Source organism: Podarcis liolepis (genome assembly GCF_965112155.1).
Source record: "Podarcis liolepis genome assembly, chromosome: 1".
In the NCBI taxonomy this organism is placed as follows: domain Eukaryota; kingdom Metazoa; phylum Chordata; class Lepidosauria; order Squamata; family Lacertidae; genus Podarcis; species Podarcis liolepis.
The window spans coordinates 88,843,898-88,866,772 of record NC_139554.1 but is presented as its reverse complement, the minus strand read 5'-3'; the positions used below and the strand labels follow the sequence as shown (position 1 = coordinate 88,866,772).

Here is a 22,875-nt window from a genome sequence, read left to right as displayed (position 1 = left end):
CCTGATGCTTTCCTTTTAAATATCTGTTGCATATCCTGCTTATGGGGTCCCCTTAGCTATCTGGTTGATTACTGTTGGAATCAGAAGGTGAAGCAACTTGTGTCTGATCCAGCAGGGCTTGTCTTATGTTCTCTTGCTTTTTCTTTGTATTTTTAGAGGTCTCTGCACTTTTTGAAGCTGGCACTTCCATTACCTACATTTTCCAGGAGCCTTATCCTGTGACCAAAAATGCAAGTACAACATCCTCAGCCATATATGCAGATACTTCGACATCGAAAGAAAACATCGCCTTTACGTTCCTGACAACACATGCTCCAAGCCTCCTGTTCTACATCAATGCTTCCTCTCATGACTATTTGGCTGTTATTCTCTCCAAGAATGGTAAGTGAGAGTGCAAAGCTGAAGGTCCCTTGACAGTTCAGCTGCATAAGAAGTTTCTAAGGCTACAGTAGTGAAATGGTGTGTGTGCGCGCACGCACTCACACGCATGTGCTTAGTTTGTAGGGCTACTGCCATCTGCTGTCAAAAATGTTCATTCTTTGACTGATCAGTTTTACTTTTCACCTCTTCAGCACCACACAAGATGCTCAGACATGGAGCTTTAAGGTCATGCGTGGAAAGCAGGGAGGAAAGTTAAATGTGGATAAGCCCCATGTGTAACAAGGGCTAAAATTAAATGCCCTATTTGCATGAGTATTAGCATAGATCTTGGGTCTCCCCCCCCCCCCAGTGCTTAGAAACCACCACTGCCATGTTTGAATATTTCATTTTTAGATGGGAGAATATGCAGCCTTGAAAAGGGCATTTCAATTATTATTATTTTAAAGGATGGCTGTGAAGTAGCATGGAATGGAAAAAATTGTTGTCATAACAAAGTAGCAGTGGTGCCCCCTCCCCATGTGAGCAATGTAGAGCAGAAGGGGGAGGAAATCTGAATGCTCACATGTGACATGAACTAATTAGACTAGGAAATGTTTTGTTTCAAGAGATGGCAGCCTATTACTTCCTTTGGGGCTCTTCGGGTAATTTTGCCATGTAAACGTTCGCTAGAATTTCATTTGTGAAGCCTGCAAAACGTCAGGCAAGACTTTGTATCAGTAATTGGGTCCTTTGAATCAGTAAAATTCAACATATTCAGCCTATCCAGCAAATAAGCACTTCCACTTGTCTTAAAACACACACTCTCACACTCACAACTATTTCAGAGTCACTTTTAGAGGATGTATCATGGAGTAGGTTGCATTTGTTGGCATACGAAGGGGTGTGTGGTGTGTGTGGACTGCCCTGGCTGTCATCACTGAGGAGGAGCCTGGCCTGCAGCGTGCCTCAGCCACACATCTCTCCTGGGGAGTGACACGGTGGCTCGGGCTCCTGCAGGCTCCGCACTGCCCAAAACAGCAACGTGGGGCTCACGGACTCTGTGGAGATTCTGCGCAACATGCTCTGCCCTGGCTTGCCCCGCCCCATGGGTGGCTTGCCCTGCCCCTGAGTGCAGGGCTTTTGCACCACCCCGGGTGCTCAAGCAGCTAGCTACACCACTGGTTACATTGCCAACATTTCTTTCCCAACTGTCTGTAATTTCCTCATGGCTTTGTCAGTTCTAACTTTGCTCCATTTTCCCCCTCTTAGTCTCATTGAAAGGGAATTTATTTACATTTAAAGCAGCCTTCTGATGTGCTGCTTTCCCTTATGCTGCCAGTTTATGCTTGCTGTTATAACACAAAGCAGACTATGAATAGTAATGCATATACACTAGTGGTAAAGGTGATAATGAAAGGTATTACTAGTTCCTTTGGGATGTTTTCAGAAGATTGCAATGTTCCATGGAAACAACATGTTTTGCCCTCATTGGAAATTGCCTTGTTTCTTTGCCAGAGTGGTAAATGGAGGTGCATAGTTAAAAGTAGGTAGCTTTTGTTGGTTGGCAATTAAGAACCTTACAAAGTCTTTTCCCTGCGAAAGCTGTATATTACAGCTGCACGTTTACCTTATATACATCCAGCAGTAGCCCATTCTCAGGTTATAGAATTGTTGGAGGGATAATATGGAATGGTCTTGGTGCATTGTATAGTATAGTATGGCATGGTGAGTGTGTGTGAAAGAGATGGGGAGAGAGAGAGAAATGAGAGAATAAGCAGTGGAGAGAGTGAGCACAGAGTCTTTAGAGAGAAAAGGAAATGGGAGAAGGAGGTTAAAGCTGAGATTTCCCAGTGTAGCCCTGCAAACTATAGTCCCTCTGTCAGACTAAGCATCCTGCGTCATCTCATTAGGTTGTCAGCAGTGTTTGCAGTCCAAACATGAAACTCCCATTTTCATGTGCAGTTGAAGCAAGCACAACCAAAATGTGACCCATCCAGTAAAAATACTGCATAGATAGCATTAAGATTGCAGGTTTGATCCCTGTATGGGACAGCTGCATATTCTGGCATTGCAAGGGATCCTCAGGGTCCCTTCCAACTCTACAATTCTACCATTCTATGAAAACCTGAACTTAAACAAGTACTGGAGGCATTTAAATAAATGTTCTTCCAATGAACGTAGCCAAAGCCCCAAATGAGAAAATAATCTCTATTAATTTGAAAGGGATGTTGCGGGGGGGGGGGGAGAGAGTCATCTTAAAATAAATATTTGCACACTCACGTAAACACACACACAAACATGCATACATTAAAATCTGTGTGCTGCATCACCTCCCTGCTTGCCATTTTAATTAGATCTCCACAATTTTATTTACTTGTTCAAATATATTTCATCTCTTTCTGAAAGCTCCAGTTGTGTAACTACCTATATTTAAATGCAATTAAAAATATTGAATAGAGAAGTTAAAGGATCACATTCCCAGCCCCATCCATCTTTGGATAGGAATGTATATCCTTATTTGTTCTCTGAGCACACTGTAGTACACACATACACTTGCTGCTAATAAGTCTTTGGATGAGGGCCAATTCATTGAGACCACTGCTTATAGCCAAGACTTTAGAATAAGGTCTGCACTGGCCATGGGAAATATTGCTGAATATTAGCCACGATCTGGTTCTGTTCATGTGCTATTAGCTGTGCATAGCAACCAGACATCACCTTACCAACAAAGGTCCGTATACTTAAAGCCATGGTTTTCCCAGTAGTGATGTATGGAAGTGAGAGCTGGACCATAACGAAGGCTGATCGCCGAAGAATTGATGCTTTTGAATTACGGTGCTGGAGGAGACTCTTGAGAGTCCCATGGACTACAAGAAGATCAAACATATCCATTCTTAAGGAAATCAGTCCTGAGTGCTCACTGGAAGGACAGATCATGAAGCTGAGGCTCCAATACTTTGGCCTCCTCATGAGAAGAGAAGACTCCCTGGAAAAGACCCTGATTTTGGAAAAGATGGAGGGCACAAGGAGAAGGGGACGACAGGACGAGATGGTTGGACAGTGTTGTTGAAGCTACCAACAGGAGTTTGACGAAACTGCGGGAGGCAGTGGAAGACAGGAGTGCCTGGCGTGCCCCATGAGGTCATGAAGAGTCGGACATGACTAAACGACTAAACAGCAACAACCAGAGATCTGGATGGATCCTTCTGAGCACTGCTGTGACTGGAGCAATGAGAATGTGTTTCTTCACCCTCCAAAACAGTGATTAAAAATTATTTACAGCTAACCAGAGTCCCCGCTTAATCGGAGTTTTCAGTTAGCTACAACTTCTGAATTCAAAAGCTGATTGAGGATTTCTCATTCCTATATCGTAGATAATATAAAACACATGCAGTGCAAACATATACTGTACCTGTCTACTCAAAAAATTATTGAGATTTGTTGTGATTACAGGACTATGATCATAAACATTGTTAGGGTACTATAAAAGGGAAAGAGCAGGAGCAGAGGGGCCAGATGAAAAGAGAACAGGGCTGCTGGATGTATAACAGAATCACAGAGCTGGAAGGGACCCTGAGACCAACCCCGTACAATGAAGGACTATGTGACCTTGGCATTCTCAGCACCATGCTGTAACCAATTGAGCTAACTGGTAGTTGCATGACCATTTACACTAAATTGCATGTCAATCTACAACGATTAAAAGGTGCAAGAGAAGTGTTTCTGTTTTTTCACAGGTTCACCCCAGGCTTACGGTTTCTGCAGTATGCTCCTGGTTATAATCAGGGACATTATGCCGGCCTTGCACTGGCCCAGAGTGTATGATGAAATTACTGTTTATTTTCTGACACTCATTAGGAACCTGATATTTATTGTAATGTTCAACTGCTGCTGCTAATATTAAAAACCTCTAAGGATTAAAGTGGGAACCTGTGAAAAATGTGTAAAATCCAAAGCTAAGAAGAGTGTGCCTAAATCTTTTGGAGCATCTCTAATTTTAGTAGCTAGCAGCCTGAATCCCTGAGTATGCAAGGTGGAGGTGAAGCAGGCCAAGCCTCAGTCAAGGATCTGCTTGGCAGATATCTGTATCTGCTGCTGTACAAATGATGGGAAAGAGATGAAAGGTGCTGTTAAGTTGTGGGTGAATATATCAGACGACACAGCAATTCTTCAAACAGCTCTTGTTTATTCACAGGCCAGGACAGAACTGAACTGAAGGGTTCAGTCAGCCTGCTTATATAGAGCTCCAGTACAATGTAACTGTAACAATTTTCTAAAACTATCCAATCACTGAATGTCACTTTCGATCCCTTATTTGCATAACTATCTACAGTATCCCCCTGCTGGCCCAGGGTGAGAACTTCAGTACATAACAGGTGCCTTTTTCATTAGCTGAATTCCTAGAGCCCCCCCCCCCCATATATAGATATATAACCATTTAGGGCACTGCAGGCTGGTGAAAGGCCAATAGATGCTCAAGAGAACCAAACTCAGCAGCCACAAGACTCTGTCTGGATTAGAGAGAGAAAGGAGAAAGCAATTCTAGTGTTTTGTGACTAATCTGTATACTGAATAGCCCAGCCAGGACACTGATTTTTGTGACACATAATGTGTTACTTTTAAAGTGTGGGTAAAGAGATGAGTCCACTCTGATAGTTTTTGTAGTGGTCCTGATTGTGTGCTTAACTAAAGTAATTAAGGCATATGGGGGGTAACTCATCCATATTACCGTATTTTTCGCCCTATAGGACGCACTTTTCCCCCTCCAAAAATGAAGGGGAAATGTGTGTGCGTCCTATGGGGCGAATGCAGGCTTTCGCTGAAGCCTAGAGAGCGAGAGGGGTCGGTGCGCACCGACCCCTCTCGCTCTCCAGGCTTCAGGAGAGCCCCACCGCCAGCCCCGCAAGCTCAGGGGACAGCAGGGAGGCGCAGCGCGCCATCCCACTGTCTCCCGACGTGGTTTGGAGGCTGGGGGCGGGCTTACCCCGCCCCCAGCCCCACAAGCTCCCAGAGCAATGGCGAAGCTGCACACAGCTTCAGGATCGCTCTGGGACCTGTTCTGGGGGCTGGGGACGGGGGAAGCTCAGGCTTCCCCCTCCCCCAGCCCCGCATGCTCCCAGAGCGGGCTTAGCGCAGCTCTCCTCAAGCTGTGGGAGCCTGGCGCGACTTCGCGCTGGCCTCCAACGTCTTGCGGAGAGCTGCCTGTTCCGGGGGCTGGGGTGGGGGAAGCTCGGACTACCCCTGCCCCAGCTCCGTGCCTGGGGGGGGGAATTTTTTTTCCCTTTATTCCCCCCCCCAAAAAAATCTAGGTGCGTCCTATGGGCCAGTGCATCCTATAGGGTGAAAAATACGGTAATTGATCTGAGATCATAACTACTTATCATTGTCCCTCTTCTCAAGCTTTCAAAGACTTTTGCTCCAGTAAGACAATAGACTTACTGCTAGCTAGTGACAGGTGACATCTAAAACAAACTATTCCCTTTCTCACTACACACCCCCAATAAATAAAATGTATTACAGTGGTACCTCGGGTTAAGTACTTAATTCATTCTGGAGGTCTGTTCTTAACCTGAAACTGTTCTTAACCTGAAGACCACATTAGCTAATGGGGCCTCCCGCTGCTGCCTCACTGCCGGAGCACGATTTCTGTTCTTATCCTGAAGCAAAGTTCTTAACCCGAGGTAATATTTCTGGGTTAGCGGAGTCTGTAACCTGAAACGTATTTAACCTGAAGCGTATGCAATCTGAAGTACCACTGTACTGTATATCCAATCACATTCCAAATAGTGGGCCTCATCAAGAACAAGACACAGCAGCATCCGAGTACCCTCTCCCAATGTTCCTCATGTGTCCTCATCAACTTTTCTAAAGTCCCTGAGCCCAACATTGCTTCTTCTCCTTTTCCCGAACTTCCCTGGGAGTCACGGCTGCAATGAGGAACGTTAGTGTTGAGGCCTCCATTATTTCCAAGAGCAGTGCTGCCACAGCATTCCATATACCAGTACCTCTAGGAAAAATACTTTCCCCAAATACCCAAGTTCCTAAGAAGGATCTGGAGGCCCCAGGAAACTGCATTGGCAGGTATCCTCATACCCAGAGTGCTGTAAGCATGCTCAGAACAGCATCTTGGACACTAACATCCTTGGGAAATGAAGTTTCCCAAGATTACAGAGTCCTTAATAACCAGTGCTAAGTTTGAGTGAGTAAGGGAAGGACTGCAGCAGGGAGAGCTAATGCAAGAGCTGGCACAAAGCCTATGACAAACCAAACCTAAACTTCAGGGAGGGCTTGGGCTTGGCTGGTTATGAACGTGTGTGAAATACCTGTGCCCAGGTAAGCATTCAGAAGTATCCATAATCTCAAATTGCATTGGGTTTTCTGAATCTGCTCTGCGCTTCAAACAAAACAAAACAAAACTCTCACTACAACAAACTATCATCCTAATTTGCTTTGAGTATAGTTCTGCAAAAATAAAACAGAAGATTGGTCCCATTATTCCACAGTAGTAGCTGCTACACTCTCTGAAGAGTAAATTTACAGATCATGAGACCCCAGGGAATGGGCGGCTAATTAAGGAGCAGATTTTTCAACCAGCTGTTCTCACAGAAAGAGGCAGACCTTTTTAAAATATCCAAGCTATAAAGGAACGATGCTGTAGTACGAGACCTCAGTGGTCACCCAGGAACATAATGCATGCTGAATGGCACTGGTAATAACTGGTTGTGTCCACCAGGACATGATCTAGAGTTAACACAGCAAATATTCTCTCTCTCTGTATTCCTGTCCACAATAAATCATCACAAAATACTTGCCATGCATATTTTTAGTAGCACATATGGAGTATGCAGTGTTAATAATTACCTTACTAATGTTATCTTTCCTCCTTCAATCAACACCTCCACTAATTATTTTCTCCTCTTTAATGATCACTCACACATGTGTGATGATGTGATGAGAAAGTGTGGTCACTCTTTTAATAAGCTGCTAAAGTATCTGATGGTTGTGCACTGGAGTGCTGAGATGGCATATAAAGTATTTCCACCCCCACCCCCCCGACCAGCAGGTAATTTGGCCCTCTAAAACTTAGGTATGTGACACCTTTCACTCTCTTATGCTTTATCAGGCCCAGTTTCTACATGACCAAAACAGAGAGACAAACAAATTTCCTGCATGTGTTTCTTCAGCTGAGTTCACTGGAGGGACTTGATCCAAACTGATCTTGCTTTCTGTATGCATCAGGTCTACTGCTCACTTCTAAGCTCCCCATATTTTTTTTTATTTGCTGATAGTGGCATTTTATTGTGCCTTTCATGTATTTGGTATAATCCAACACTAACAAGGCCTCACCTGCTGATTGTAGGTTCAAGGTGGTCGATACTGGGAAAGCCACTTTTAGGCAGTTGGGTTACAAGCTGTTTAGGGTTCTATACACTAGCACCTTGAATTTGGCCCAGTAGCTCACTGGCAACCAGTGCAGTGCTTTCTGGACAGGTGGCACATGGTCCTATCAGGCTACCCCACTTACCAGACGAGCAGCTGCATTCATCACTGCAGCAGCCTCCAAACCATCTTCAAGGGCAGCCCCACACGCAGCATATTGCAGTCATCCAGATGGGAGGTCACCACAGCATGGACAACCCAGCCCAGGTCATGCCAATCTTAGGAATAGTTCTAGCTGTCTAATCAGCCTAAACTGGCCATAAGTTGGAATCCATGAGTACTTCCAGACTATACACCTGTTCACCCCCTCCCAGTAAAGGTTGCACATTTACTTCCCAGACATGGGAACTGCCCACCCACAGCACTTTCATCTTATCAGGATTCAGCCTCAGCTTACTAGCCTCCATCCAGCTCTTCCCTGCCTTCAGACCCCAGGCCAGCACCTTCATATAGCTGAAGCAAGAGAGTAGAACATCCCCATAGTCGGATTAAAATGCCGTGCAGGTCAGAATCAGCCACTAGGCAGCTACTTGCCCAGCCCTGCTTTGATGATCTTGAAATACACTTCTTGATTTCATATTTAATTAGTAGAGCTACAAAATAAGCTGGTAGCAATTTTCTGAAATTGGCTTGGTGATAACTTGGCAGCAAGACATAGCTTAAGCAATATCCCGTGTCTTGCATGTGTGCTGATATACAAAGCCAAAGACAGGATGACAAAGCAACCCATGACTGTAATAAAGCTCCCAGAACCATAATTTGGTGATTGCTTTAATTACAATTATGAGACAGAAATTATACAGAAATTAAAATAAAATAGATTGCGCACATACACTTATTGGAGGCATAATGTGGCATAGAACTCAAATCAACTAGAAAATCTAAATCCAAGAATACACAAAAGAGTCCTTATGTATGCATTTCTCTTTCTGTCTCGTATTTAAATGAAACAATTAAATTCTGCAAGTTTCCCCCCTCTAAGTGCATACTGAATTGTTCTAAGATAGCTAAAAGGATCATATTTATCATGATGGTTTAAATGGGATTGTAACTTTGTACAACATAATGAACCAAAGGTATAAATTTGGCCAAGGCAAGCTGACTTGGTTTATTGCAACGTTGAAAGTCGCAGGATTCCAGGAGCTGCAGGATTTATTTGGTTTATTCATAGTTTAACACCACAACTCTAGCCCACTCACAAGTCTAGCCCACTGTTTTCTGAGGGGTGGAACTGGATCCAGGAGATGGGTAAGATCTGGAAGATTGAGGGACCTTTCAAAGCAGATCAGAGGTGCTGCAAAGGAAATGTTAGATAGGGTAATCTGTGCCTGCTGGTGTAGTGTTTGATCTTGTCCACTGATCAATTGCAAACCTGCAACCCACCATTATGCAGATGCTTAGAATCTGCGAGGATTCTTGATTTAAAGGTTTTATTTCAGACTTCCAACTCTTTGGTTCTGTTGAAGGGAGGGTTTGGTAGAAGTTCCATCAGAAACCTTCAAAACCTGCAGCTCTATGACTGGTGCACAAAGGACCTTATTTCTTCTTGCCCAATGTCCTTTTTTCTCCACAGGAGCTTTCTGTGGTCTGTATTTATTCTGTGCTTCCTCGTAGCAATTTGTTAAATGGTTTTAGTTATGGGTGCTTTTTAAGATCAAAATCTTTCTCTCCCTGCCTTTCTTCTTCTTCTTCTTTAAGGAAGCTTGCAAGTCCGATACAGACTGAGTAAGGACAGATCCCTTATATTCACTATTGATTCTGGAAACTTTGCTAACCGAGAGCTACACCATGTGAAGCTAAATAGAGATGGAAGAGAGCTGACTATTCAGGTATCGAAATTTGCCCACCATAATTTACAACCACCATCTCCCTGCAATTTCACTGTCTTCAGTGGGGAAAGGAGGAGCATAGTTGATGGCAATCTGTCCGTGTTTCTAAAAAGCAAATTCTCAACATTAAGTCTCATCATTCTGTCACACTATAGCATGAACAGGGGAGATTTTTTGTTGTTGTTTCTCTGTTTGTTTCATTCATTCATACCCCAACTTTCTTCTGTGGGAACCAAGACAGTGTAGATAGGATTCTAGGAGGTTTCCCACACAGACACTGACTTAAAAGATTCAGCAAAGTTGCTTCAGCATCTGTAGGGTGGTCAACTGGACTACAGGACAGGTGGCAGTGACATGAGAGAGGGGTTGGGACCACCCATGCAGGATGGGGTGGGGTGGGGAACCTGAAGAGGGCTACTGTCAATCATTCCAACAGAGGGAGATGTTCATTTGTAAGGGCAAATCCTGTCCCTCCCTAAGATAACGGGTGATCTGGTCACCACCAACATGTATCCTGTGGAAGAGAGGCTAACTGCACCTCCTCGCTCTCCTAATGAGAGCTCCAGTACATTCCCTCTCCTTCTAAAATAAAAAGGTTGAGAGCAGATGGCAAGGACCTCTTTGAAGAAGGCCAAGCCTCTCTCGTGCTGTGTATGAGGCAATAGCATCAGTGATGGAATGGAGGTTGAAGATGGAGAGAAAGGAAAGTTGAGTTGGGGGAAGGATTGCAACTTTCTTTCTTTCTCTTTTCCTCTCTCACCTGTCAAACTTGATGAAACACGTGTTTTCCAGCTTCTTCATAAGAAGGAATGGTCATGATTTGAAGTATAACTAAGGCAAGGACTACTGAGCTCTTGCCCAAGTTTGAGCAGGACTACATTGTGCATGACTTTGATTACAGATACAGGAGAGACCCAAAAGAAGGTCAAGCAAAACATTCATGAAGAAGCATACACCCCATATCATGGATCAGTGTAGATAAATGTGCCCAAATATAGGAAAGGTAGGAAAAATTAGCTTCATGGCTCATTTAAATCCTACAGAAGTTGTGGGCAGAGTAGGGAAATCAGAAACGACTTTACCCCTCTGATGAGCTATTCCTACCTCTGTAAGAAGGTTCACATTGCATTTGAAGAATCCTGGGCTCAGAGTATAAGCACAATTCAATAGATTTGGGTTCTGTTCAGATTTGTGCTAAGAACGTTTGAATACACTTCCTCAAAATACAATGCTTGTGCTTTAGCCCCCTTAATTGCAAATTAGAGAATTTGTAATTAGCAAAACTAATTGTGAGCTGTTGTTATAATGATTCCTTGTTTGGATATAAACAAAAGGGAAGACTGATGAACTGTAATGAAGATCTGAATTCTGACACAATATGTATTGTGTATTTCTTTATTTTCTTGTATATATGGGCTGCTGTTCCATGAAACATTCATTGTGGTGTATGATGTAGAAATACCCTACTATAAAATAACCATTTTAAAAAACATCAAGTAGCTTAGGACTCCAGATTAAATCCAGCCACAAGACTGCTGATCTGCAGCTTCTCAAAGCCACCTGGCAAATGAATTATAAAAATGCCAGGTAGAGGGAAGTCCTATGAGCCAGTGAGCTGCCCTTAAAGTCTTGTTGTTGTCAAAATTTTGGAAAGTTTGCTTCAGAGAAACCCGTGTTGGGTTGATCCAGTTTTGCTGTTTATAAAATCATATCATCGGCACTAGAAAGAAAACCTTTTGAAGATTTTTGAGTCAAGCTCCACATTCTCATCCATCTCACCACTGGGCTCATACCAGTGTAAACAAAGTTAATGTTATACACTAGATGGGCCAGCTTTTTTCCTGAACTTACAGACAAAGCTTCATGTCACATTTCAATCTTATATCCACCTTTATACCTTTCACCCAATGGGGCTAAAGCTGGATGAGAAACATCTACCCAAAATCCTTTTTGTTGTTCTCGTTGCAATCAGAGATTAATCATTCTGAGTTCTCTGCGGGGGTCAAACCACTTGTCAGATATTATACACAGATTCCCGCAGGGAAGTTCTCTTGAAACCCCTGCTGTAAAGACACCTTGTCATGCCTTTTAGCTTTTCCTGTAGAATTAAGGTGCATTTATTTTGCTGTCCATGGAAACTGATGCCCAGCAGAGACAGATATTACTTGTGTTCCGGCGGCAGAGCTAGTGCTATAGATTCATCAGAGGTCTCTCTGTGTGCTGTAATAATGGAATCACTTTTATTGATCCCCTCCCTTTCAGATTGACCAGGTTCTCAAAGTCAAGCACAACTTTTCCTCGGAGGCTGATTTCAGAGCCATCAAATCTCTGACCTTGGGGAAAGTCACAGGTAGGCACCGCAGAAGGCTTTCTGATTTGTCTGTGGCAACACTGTGCATGCAAATTGTATTGTTTGGGTTAACACGTGGCCTTGCCCTATTTTCAGCCTGTCTCTTGTAGCTGAGCTGTGCTTAGTAGAGATGCTGCTTACATCTCAGAGATGTCTAGCAATGAGAGCTAAATACAGGACCCCTTGCTGAGCGATGAGACACTGTTTTGTCTGAGCCAAGTATTAGCAAAAATAACACAGGCTCAGAGATGTTGCTGTGAAAGAAGAAAAAGCAACCTCATAAAAAGGTGTTGGGTGGCGATTAGGGATGATAGCATACAAGGAAGCTGCTTGGGCAAGGGCTAGGAAAACATGAGGGGTCTTTTGGGCAGCAGACCTGTGTCTATATTGGGGGAAGTCACTCACTGGCATACAAACTGGGAACCAGGGACTCAGCTATACAGCTGCAAACAAAATGTTTAAAGTGCAATATATACAATGTGACACTAGATGGTGAATAGAAAATTCAATGTATATATATATTTTTAAAAAAAACGCTTTTAAAAAAAGCATTTACAGAATGTTTTTTATATGGATGTAGATTCCACCCAGGTTGCAAGACAAACCGTGTGTGTGGGTGTGTGTTTGTGTGTGTGTGTTAGGAGTCTTCCCCCGTGCTTGCAGTCATGGGATTGTTTTTTATCACATGACGGTGTATGTTTTTATTCCACATAGTGGGAAGTGACAGAGACAGGATGTTTGTATGACTGTGCTTCCGTGATGTAGGGCGTTTGTCCCTTTGTTCTTTCTCTTTGCTGTTTGATGCTGAAGAGGAAGGAGCTGAGTCAAGATGTTCTGAGTGTATTATATGTAAATAAACGTAGTTTTAGTGATGTATGGAAGTGAGAGCTGGACCATCAAGAAGGCTGATCGCCGAAGAATTGATGCTTTTGAATTATGGTGCTGGAGGAGACTCTTGAGAGTCCCGTGGACTGAAGGAGATCAAACCTATCCATTTTGAAGGAAATCAACCCTGAGTGCTCACTGGAAGGACAGATCTGGAAGCTGAGGCTTCAATACTTTGGCCACCTCATGAGAAGAGAAGACTCCATGGAAAAGACCCTGATGCTGGGAAAGATGGAGGGCACAAGGAGAAGGGGACGACAGAGGACGAGATGGTTGGACAGTGTTCTTGAAGCTACAAACATGAGTCTGACCAAACTGCGGGAGGCAGTGGAAGACAGGAGTGCCTGGCGTGCTCTGGTCCATGGGGTCACGAAGAGTCGGACACGACTAAATGACTAAGCAACAACAAAACGTAGTTTAGCCAAAAAGTTGTGCTACTGAGTCTGTCACATGAACTGTCAATACTCTGCAGAATCCTTAAGTGTGCTGATGCCTCTTGGTATCAGCCGCTGTGATGTTCGGGCTGAAGAAAGCTTTTGAAGCTCCTGAACAATGGTCCAGAAAGGAAAGAACATGCCAGCCGGGCATGTGTCTCTGCCAGGTTCCTACTCACGTGTAGGATGTTCCTGACAATTTATGGATATATATATATATATATATATATATATATATATATATGTTTTCGTAGATTTTCACGGGTACAGGAATGCAGGTTTTGGTGTCCTCGGGTGTCTTCCCGTGTAAAAGTTGGGGTGTCTAGGCGACGTTTCGACGAGGTCTCACTCGTCATCTTCAGGCTGGTGCTTCAGCACCAGCCTGAAGATGACGAGTGAGACCTCGTCGAAACGTCGCCTAGACACCCCAACTTTTACACGGGAAGACACCCGAGGACACCAAAACCTGCATATATATATATATATATGCAAAAACAACAAGACTAGAGCAATCCTTTAGAGAACTGCAGCCTAACAGATATATTTAGGCATGAGATTATGTGGGCTAGCCCATACTTTGGCATGTTACAAATGTGAACCTGGAGTCACATGTGTGCAGCCAGCAGTCATGGTTGTTCATATACACACTGCTAAGAGATTTAGGATATTTTGCTGGAATTATGACGTGCACTTCTTATGCATACATCTAGTTTATCTTTCAGAGAAAGGTGTTAGGTTTCCTTGAGGCTAGACTGAGGAAAACTGTGAAATACTATATAGAACTACAGTGATAAAGTCACTCCCACCCCTTCCCTGTGTTTTCAACATTCTGTGCTATAAATTGTCGAATTAGTTTGTGGAACTGCCTTGAAAGTGAACTGGTCCAACAGCTGTGGCACATCCTTGCTTCAGTGAAGCTGCACAGGATGTGTATCGTGTTCAGTAATGCCCTTAATCCATTGCTATGTGTCCTGTGACCTTTAAAGAAGTGCAAGAATTAAATCCATAGTTTGCCAATCTTCTTGGGCTTACAGATCCTCTTGGGAAGTTGTGATTATTGCTAATTTTAGAACAGACAAATAATGATTGCAAAAACACTCTTTTAAAATGCCGACAGAATTGCAGGTTACATTGCTGCATCAGAAGGGCTCCAGTTCTATTTTTGTATTTGATTCTATCCATTTTTATTCTTTAGGACGCAATAATGTTTTGTGCAAATAATCTATCTGTCTCTGTATAACCATTCATCTCTACCCTTGGAGCCACCTTTGCACATCTCCTCTTGCATTTCTGTTAGCCATTCATTCATTTTATTAATGATTGCATTCATAAAACGCCTTTCTTCTCATGGAATTCAAGGTGGCATATGTTGTACTCCACCTCCACCCTACACATAACAACCATTTGAGGTAGGTAAGGCTGAGAGATGGGACTGGTCCAAGGCCATCCAGTTAGCCTTGTGGTTTGGAACCATTGTAGTCTGACAGTCCTCTGCAGCATGCTGGCTCAAATTAAGATGCTTCTGAAATTCCTTTCCCTCTAAATTCCACCTTGGATCTGGGGTCTCTAAATTATCTGGGCCTGGTCACAGATCCACAGTGATGGGTTCCATTTTCACAATTCCTTCGGTCTGGATTTCCAAGAATACAGCTTGATCTCTTCTGTCATTAATTTCTGTCCATTTCCTCCTGATTTTGCAGGTAAGCCAAGCACATAAGCCATTGTGCACATTAAAATGCACTCTCTCACACTTCGTGCATTAAAGGTTAATTCATGTAAGGTAAAATAGATCACATGGACAGTGAAGAAGTTAATGCTAGAAAAGGATGGCTGATTTCATATTTTGACCCAGACCAGGGCCATCTTACCGATAGGTGCTAGGGCTCTCAGGGGTGCCAGGCCAAGAGTCCGGGGCCGAGATTTGGAGTTTGGGGATTGGGAAGAGCCGACAGCCGCTGCCGAGCAGAGCAGAGCCCGTTGGAGCACCACAGCTATTCTGCTAAGGGCGAGCGAGGTGCTGAGGCAGCTGGCTGGCTCCGCCCTCTTGCGCGCCTGTGATTGGCAGGCCGTCGAGAGGCCCAGCGAGTGCATGCTGCTCACACGAGGCACCCGGCTTCACTCAGTCACCGCCAGCACCGTCTCAGGCTCAACTGTTGTTGCTCTGGGCTTTGCTTGCCCCCTCCCCAGGTGCCTGGCCCTGGCCTTGCTCTGATTCTGCTGCCGCCACCTCATACTCTTCTGCTGTGGCTGAGGTGGCCAGCTAGGCCTGCCCTTAAAAAAGGTCAAAAACTTTGGGGTCTCCCCTCCTAAAAAAAGGTTGACAACTCTGGGCAACCTGCGGGGGGGGGCATTGGGCGGATCTTTGCACCCCGGCTTAAGACGCTCCTGACCCTGACTGCAGACAGCTCGCTATTCTGTTCCAGTAAGGAACACAAGGCCATCCCATGTGATTTCCATATCTTTAAACATGTAAAAGAATGATAAAATTTCCACACAGTTTCCCACACTTCTGTTTAATCATGCAATTATGTGCACGATGCAGCACCATTTCTTTTAGTTAAAGCACTTGATAGATTAGCTGGAGGCTCCATTAAGCTGAAGTTAACAGGCAGGCATTGTTCAGTGCTTTAAAATCTATAGCCACTCTTGGATGCACATTCAAGATGTGGCTCTACTTATCTGGATTGGGGTGAAACTTATGAAACCGCCCTGGCTTTTTCCTCAAATTAATTACATTCCTTCCGGGCAATCTGTTTTCCCTTCGTTTGCATTTCTCATCTGGGAATTTTTAAGGACGGTAAAAGAGCTTAGTTTTAAACTACTGTGCTTTCCATTCAATAATAAAGGGGTGGTTTTTAATGTGCACAGTCAGTCATGTGCATAGCTTACCTGCGAGGGAAAGGTTCACTGAATGAATAGAAGCTTATTTTGAAATCAATTACAGAAATTCTCGTGAAGAAAATCAGAGAATGGATGGAATGGAACACAAGCCACTGCCAAACTGTGAAAGACTTGAGAAAATAAGCTAGGGAAAAATCTGTCCACCCTAGCTAGAATAAAATAAAACAACCCTAATCACAGATATTTCTCCGGTAGCTGTTTAAGCATGACCTAAAATCTCCAAAATAACAGTATTGATGAAATAACAGATTTTGAAATTACAGAGCTGAGTTCCTACAGAAGCACTTTCCTTATTCAAAAGACCATGTGTTGATTTCTGAATTGCTGTCATTGCAATTCAGTGACTGCCCTTGGTTGTGATCCCACATCCCTACGCTCTCATTAAATGGATGAAGGTTTGAAGTACACCTGTGATCCCAAGAAGAGCTAAAGAACACATCATGTTTATTTCCTATAATATTCCTTATTAACATTTTTTTCTGTTTCCCATTGCATATTCTTAATGGTACAGTTTGTGGTTTTGGCTTTTCAGAGTTTGGGTGGCTGACTTTAGTGAAGAAATTGAAAGGAGCTGTAAAGTTTTCTAATTTCATGGAACATTTTGCATTCTATCCCCCCCCCCCAATAATCTTAACCTCATCCCAAGCACTGAAGCACATGATCAGCAAATTTGCACGATGTGCTACTGTATTATACCACTTCAGACCTCAGATGGAGTGTAACATATCAAATGTTTACACACATATATACAAACATAACCCATGCAGTTCCAACATATTCTTCCTAATATCCTTTTTTGCTTGGAAGCATGTCATTGTACAGGTATCAGTTTTCTAATCTTACCTAATCTTGACCTTATAAATTCAAAAGTAGTTCTGTTTTCTCTAAAGATCTCTTTCCCTTTTCTATCTATGTATGACCTCAAGTATGCTCTGTCTTTAAAAAGCTGAGCTGTTAAATGCTTGTTAGTGCTTAAAGCATTCTGGCTTCTTGTTTTCAAACTATCTCATGCCCATGTTTGCAGGGCTCTCTAAGCTGTGGATTCAAGGAATTGTTTTGTTGTGTTTGAACATTCTTGGCAGTTTTTCATCATTCATGGCCCTATGAAAGACTAATCCATGTGCTTACATGGCAGCAGCACAGTCTTCTGTCTTTTTAAGAATTCCACTTCAAAGAAGTACTTGGTAGGTTCACCAACCACTTTTTCTTCTTTTCTTCTTTTCCCAACTGTCCTCCCATATTCTGCAGAAAGGCAGCAGAGGAAGGCAGATAGTTGTAGCACATTTGTGTGACATTTGCCCTGATATTTCATCATGTTGAACTGGCCCGGGGCTCAGTTTGCTTGCTTATACATAGATTATCTATTTATTTTTCTGTAAAGCAAAGGAAAACATAACTTTCTTTCCTTTCAACTCTTTGTCTCTCACCTTGAGGAACTATTACTTTCTTCACTCTTCAAAATCAGTATCATGTCAAGGAAGATAGGCTGCTTTTTATCACAAACACGTAAAGATGCAGATTGTTTTTAATTGCTTCCCTACCCTTGACACACTTTCCTTGTCCACCCAGAAACAAAGAATTACTCATGGTGCCCTTTGTTTTTTGAGTTCCATCTTGTGGTTTGCGCATCACATTAAACCATAGTTTATATTGGTACATGTTGTTCAAAAGTTCCTGTGGCATCCTTCCTCCTGCTGATGTGGTGCTAGGGCTTGCTTGTCATCCAGTCTCTGGCTTTTGGTTTGCTTCTCTCCAAACAAACCACAAGCAGAAGGCAAGGTTTGTTCCTGGCTTACCAGTCCTGGTTTGCTCAGAGAACGTGACAAGCTAGACCATAGCCAGCTTCCTGGCAAAGTTCATTCTCCATAGCACAAACCTACATGGATCTCGGCATGAGCTGAGTGGGGGGAAAGTCACTTAACGTTGAGAGAAAAACATTCTACATCCACCTCTGGAGATTGCTACTATTTTCAGAAATAGAGTTTGCACAGTAATATTACTTAATTGCTGTGTCTTGTGTTACTCTCCAGAGAGCATCTATAGGATCTCTTTAGGGAACATTGTCGAAATGGAAGGTTGCAAAGTCTCCGCCCTCTTCCCCCTTGAGATTCTCTCTTGCAGCTTTATTTTTAGCCTGAAAAGTTGCTCTCTCAATTGACTGCAGCTGTCTGCTATCAAAAGAATCTTGTATTCCTTTGTTTGGCATCTACAGTTCCCCATTATGTTGCATCCATCAAGTCTTTTCTTATTACAGTATTCCACATGGTGATTAAAAAAACAAAATGAAAATAAAATGGGAGCGGTCATGTTGTGACACTTTGCTTTGCAAGGGTCGCATGGATGACTTTTGAGTTTGAACAAAAATGTTCAAGTTCCCTCTTCATAGCACTGTCTTCTTTAGACGTTAAAACACCCATTCTCCCAGGATGTTCAAGAAATGTGTGGGCAAAAATGAGTGTTCGCATGTGCGCATTATACTCAGCAGAAACTTGTCAAGAGTTTTTGTGAAGTGATGGCGATGTGTGATAAAAGCCCAAATACTATACTTGGAGCATGTTACTTTACTGTTCAAAGGGCTGCTAATTTCAGTTAATTTCAGTAAGTTTGGTGTAGCCTGATCTTCATCAATGACTTATTAAGATAACTGTCAGCTATATCTGGAATGTGACTCACACCTTCTTTTGGGGCAGACAAGTGATTATGCCTGAGAGCAAAAGACCATTTTGATTTTGACCAGAGAAATATGGTTTCTTAGTGAGGGCAGGAAAGACAACTAACTACTGCTTACGCTTCGGAGGCACCAGGCAGATATGATGCTAGCACCAACTTATTGTATGCCTATTCTACCCCCCCTTTAATCTGAGGGTCACAGGGTGGTTTACAGTATAAAAGCTCAAAAATACATAACATAGTAACAAATAAAAACAGTACCCCCACCCACAGTTTAAAAGGCCACAGGGAATGTGTTGCTTTTGTGTACAGTTTAACAAGGAAACCCGGCATCTTGAAACCTAAGTGCATTCAGAAGTATACGATTTCACACTAAAAAGGGGAAGTGCTAAAAACTAGATAGGCAAAGCAAATCTCCACATGAGCTGTCATTTTTGTGATTCTTATTTTGTAGCTGTGGCTCCATTGCAGCACTTTCCAGGAAAGCTGATGACTCTGAGTCTTTTTCCCTCTTCTGAGAAGCATCTTATCTCGGTGTGGGTTTAATGCACACATGTGTACATAATTGTGCCTCATTCACATATGACTGGAATCAGTTTTCATAGAAAGATGCTGCACTGACTTAGTGATGTGGGAGAAATTTGGTTCACATTTAAGGGCGAACTTTAATTCACATATTCTGAAACATAGCCATCCTTCAAAATTTGCACTTCTCCAGATTTTGCAGTGCTGTCCTCCAGCCATGTAGTGTGTACAAAACTGCATTTACTATGGCAAAATGTACATAAAGATATTGGTGAAAATAAGAAAGAGAAAAAATGAACTGGGGAAAATTGCTTGCAAAAAAAATGTGTATTGGGATAAATTTTCACGAGGACTTTTTGTTTTTAAATTGCATGCTAATGCGGCAATGTGGAAGTCTGAAGTTAAGACTGAAACAATGAGAAATTGAGAGAAACCAAAAGTGACCAATTTGCCCAGCCCTAGTTTGCACCCACCTTTAAAGAATGAGGAACAAACTCAGAACCATTTGTATTTTTGCTCCCCACAGCGGTGCTGAGGATATGGCCAGTGTGCCTTCTAATTGCAGACTCACTTCCCACAGAGCCCCAAGGACTCAATTTTATGTTTAGTGGCTGTGCTCAGAAACAAGTATGCCTGAGGCTGATTGTCTGCCTGGCTTGTGTGCTCCAGTGCAGAAATTCATTGCTAATTACTATGCCTCTCTCTTCTAATTTGTGAGTGAGCCAGGCAGGGATCTGCAGTCACCAGTTGGAAAGGGCAGTATGAAGTCTAGCTATTATATTATTAATTTGTATTGGGTGGGCATACCAAGCCTACTGTTTGCACTGGAACTTCATTCTGCTAGGCATACAGCTTTCCCAATAAGGCACTATGGAAAGTGCTTCTAGTCTGATTTCAGTCAATGCTCAAACTTTCTACAAAAGGCTTGGGAAGAATGTGAAGTGACTAGATGGTTAAGGCTCCTGGCAGTGCTCCTGAGTGTGGGTCATGTTCAGGCAAGGGTATGCAGGTGGCGCTGTGGTCTAAACCACTGAGCCTCTTGGGCTTGCCGATCAGAAGGTCGGTGATTTGAATCTGCACAACGGGGTGAGCTCCCATTGCTCTGTCCCAGCTCCTGCCTACCTAGCAGTTCGAAAGCATGCCAGTGCAAGTAGATAAATAGGTACCACTGTAGTGGGAAGGTAAATTGTGTTTCTGTGCAGTCTGGTTTCCTTCACAGTGTTCTGTTGTGCCAGAAGCAGCTTAGTCATGCTGGCCACATGACCCAGAAAGCTGTTTGTGGACAAACGCCGGCTCTCTCGGCCTGAAAGCGAGATGAGCGTCGTAACCCCTTAGTCACCTTTGACTGGACTTAACCATCCTTTACCTTTACCTTTAGCTATGTGTTGCCATGCCCTTTATCAGTCTAAACAACACACACATTTCTTGTATTCATGATCCTGAACTTTAATGTTTGCCTATGATGTGGTAAGTAGCCCTTAGTATACTTTTAAAAATGGCTTATCTAAAGAAACATCCTGTTTAAATCTGTTTAGAGACATATGTAGCAACATTCTGATAAGGAAGGGCCACCAAAAGAGATGAAATCCTTCAAAAACTTCAGCAATGCTATCTTGTTGCAACAAACTCTCGAAGAGTCATGTGCCACATTAAAAACAAACAGATTTATAGTAACATAACATTATAAAAATAAGCACAATAAAAAGCTGGTGCCACAATAAATCTGTTGGTCTTTAAGATACTTTTTGTGTGTGTCTTCAGAAAGCGGATTCTGCCTGGGCTTTCTCCCTCCAGTGGTCCAGCCTACTGCTGCAATGTTCTGTGATTGCATAAGGGCAGTGAGGTCAGTGAGTTTGTGAGTGATTAATAAGAATGGGGTGTGAATGATTAATGCTTCGCACACCCCCAGGCTGTAGTAGCAAATGAACATGACATCTTAGGCAGTGGCATTTTCACCTCTTTGCCATTGGTATTCTCTTATAGGGCACCATGCAGCCAGAGGTGCTGAATTTGAATTAATATGTAAAACTTTAGCCCCCTGAAAACTTATGGTTATTAAATACCCTGGAATGGGTTATTGCAAAAGGAAAGGTCAGTGGCTTTGGAGTCCCAGTGATAATAGCATCATCTTCATCCAAGGTGGCATCTTCATTATTGGAGCACTGCACTTTGCAAGTGTCAATGCTCTCTTGCATCTATAAGTCATCTTACACAGTCACCACCTCCAAGAGAGTTCTTTGATTTTGTGTTTCCGAGTAAACGTGCATAGGATAGTGCTGTAAGAGTGGTGAACAAGAGATAGGATCCCCAAGAGAAATGAGAGAGAAAAATAGTCTAGAGGTGCTGCAGAAGACTAGTTTTATTTTGAAAAATAGCATGGCCCATTTTGAGCTTGACAGCTTGGTTTTTAAAGTGTATTTCCCTTTTCCAGATCTTTCAAGAGTGAAGGTTTCCTTTTTCACTTACATCCTGTCTTAAATAATGGGGACAGCCATAATAGCACAAGCAGGAGCATAGCTGTGAATCAGCAGCGGAAAAGTATAGCCGTTATTAGACACCTCAAGGATGGGTTATGTAAAAACTTTACTCCAGACTCAGCAGCTGCCACGGAAAACACATCTAGAGCAGGCATCATTCCTGACCACTGACCGTGGGGGCTGATAGGCCCACAACTTCTGGAGGGCCCTTCATTGACTATCCCAGACTGCTGATGTTTGGTCATATGAAACTTAACTTCAGGATTCCCCAACTTATTATGTTCATATCGTCCTAATTTGGGGAACTAGAAGCATTATTCCAGGTTTTACATTATGCATTTATGTTGATTGTTTTGCACATCCCACCCCCACCAATGAGAAAGGCTAGCTGTGCTATTTCTCTAAGCAGAAGTGGTGACTATCAAACAGTAGAACTCCTTATGATAGCAGATGTGGTCAGTGCTTTTTTTCAGCTGGAACTCGCCAGCTCACTTCTGGCACCTCTCAGGTGGGTACCATTGGCATTATCAGAGAACAAGGGAGATGCTGATGCTGAACTCACGAACCTCTTTTTCCAGAAAAATAGCACTAGATGTGGTTAAACTCACTTATCTCAAATGCTTTTTCTTTTCTTTTATATACAAAAAGCAAGCAAAATAACCTCAGTTTTCTTTGCATTTTACAGATAGTCAGGGACTAGATCCAGAAGTCTCCAAAGCAAACTCCTATGGGTTCATAGGATGCATGTCATCTGTCCAGTACAACAACATAGCTCCCCTGAAAGCTGCTTTACGGCATCCCAGCATAGCACCTGTGACAGTCGTTGGTTCCTTGTCTGAATCAAACTGTAGATCTTTGGCTGAAGTCGATGTAAATACAGCAACTACGATATACTCTTCATCAGGTATGTTCAACAAACTGTTCAGGATGTTTGTTCAATAGCATGTCTGTTTGATGGTTCTACTTTTAATTAGAAAATGTTGAGCTGTGTAACTAAAAGAAAG

The 22,875-nt window shown here is 42.9% G+C and overlaps 1 protein-coding gene across 3 annotated transcripts in view; it reads left to right on the top strand.

Moving 5' to 3' along the window:
• The window catches only part of CNTNAP5 (contactin associated protein family member 5), a 317,753-nt gene that overhangs the window by 274,605 nt on the left and 20,273 nt on the right, over positions 1-22,875 (top strand). For 2 of the 3 annotated variants that reach the window (XM_083488630.1, XM_083488631.1), the window contains 4 exons: positions 157-381; positions 9,499-9,629; positions 11,892-11,979; positions 22,557-22,775. In XM_083488630.1, coding sequence (XP_083344756.1) covers positions 157-381; positions 9,499-9,629; positions 11,892-11,979; positions 22,557-22,775 — 663 coding nt within the window. The remainder of the gene's footprint in view (positions 1-156; positions 382-9,498; positions 9,630-11,891; positions 11,980-22,556; positions 22,776-22,875) is intronic. The other variant, XR_014522322.1, reaches the window with a different exon arrangement.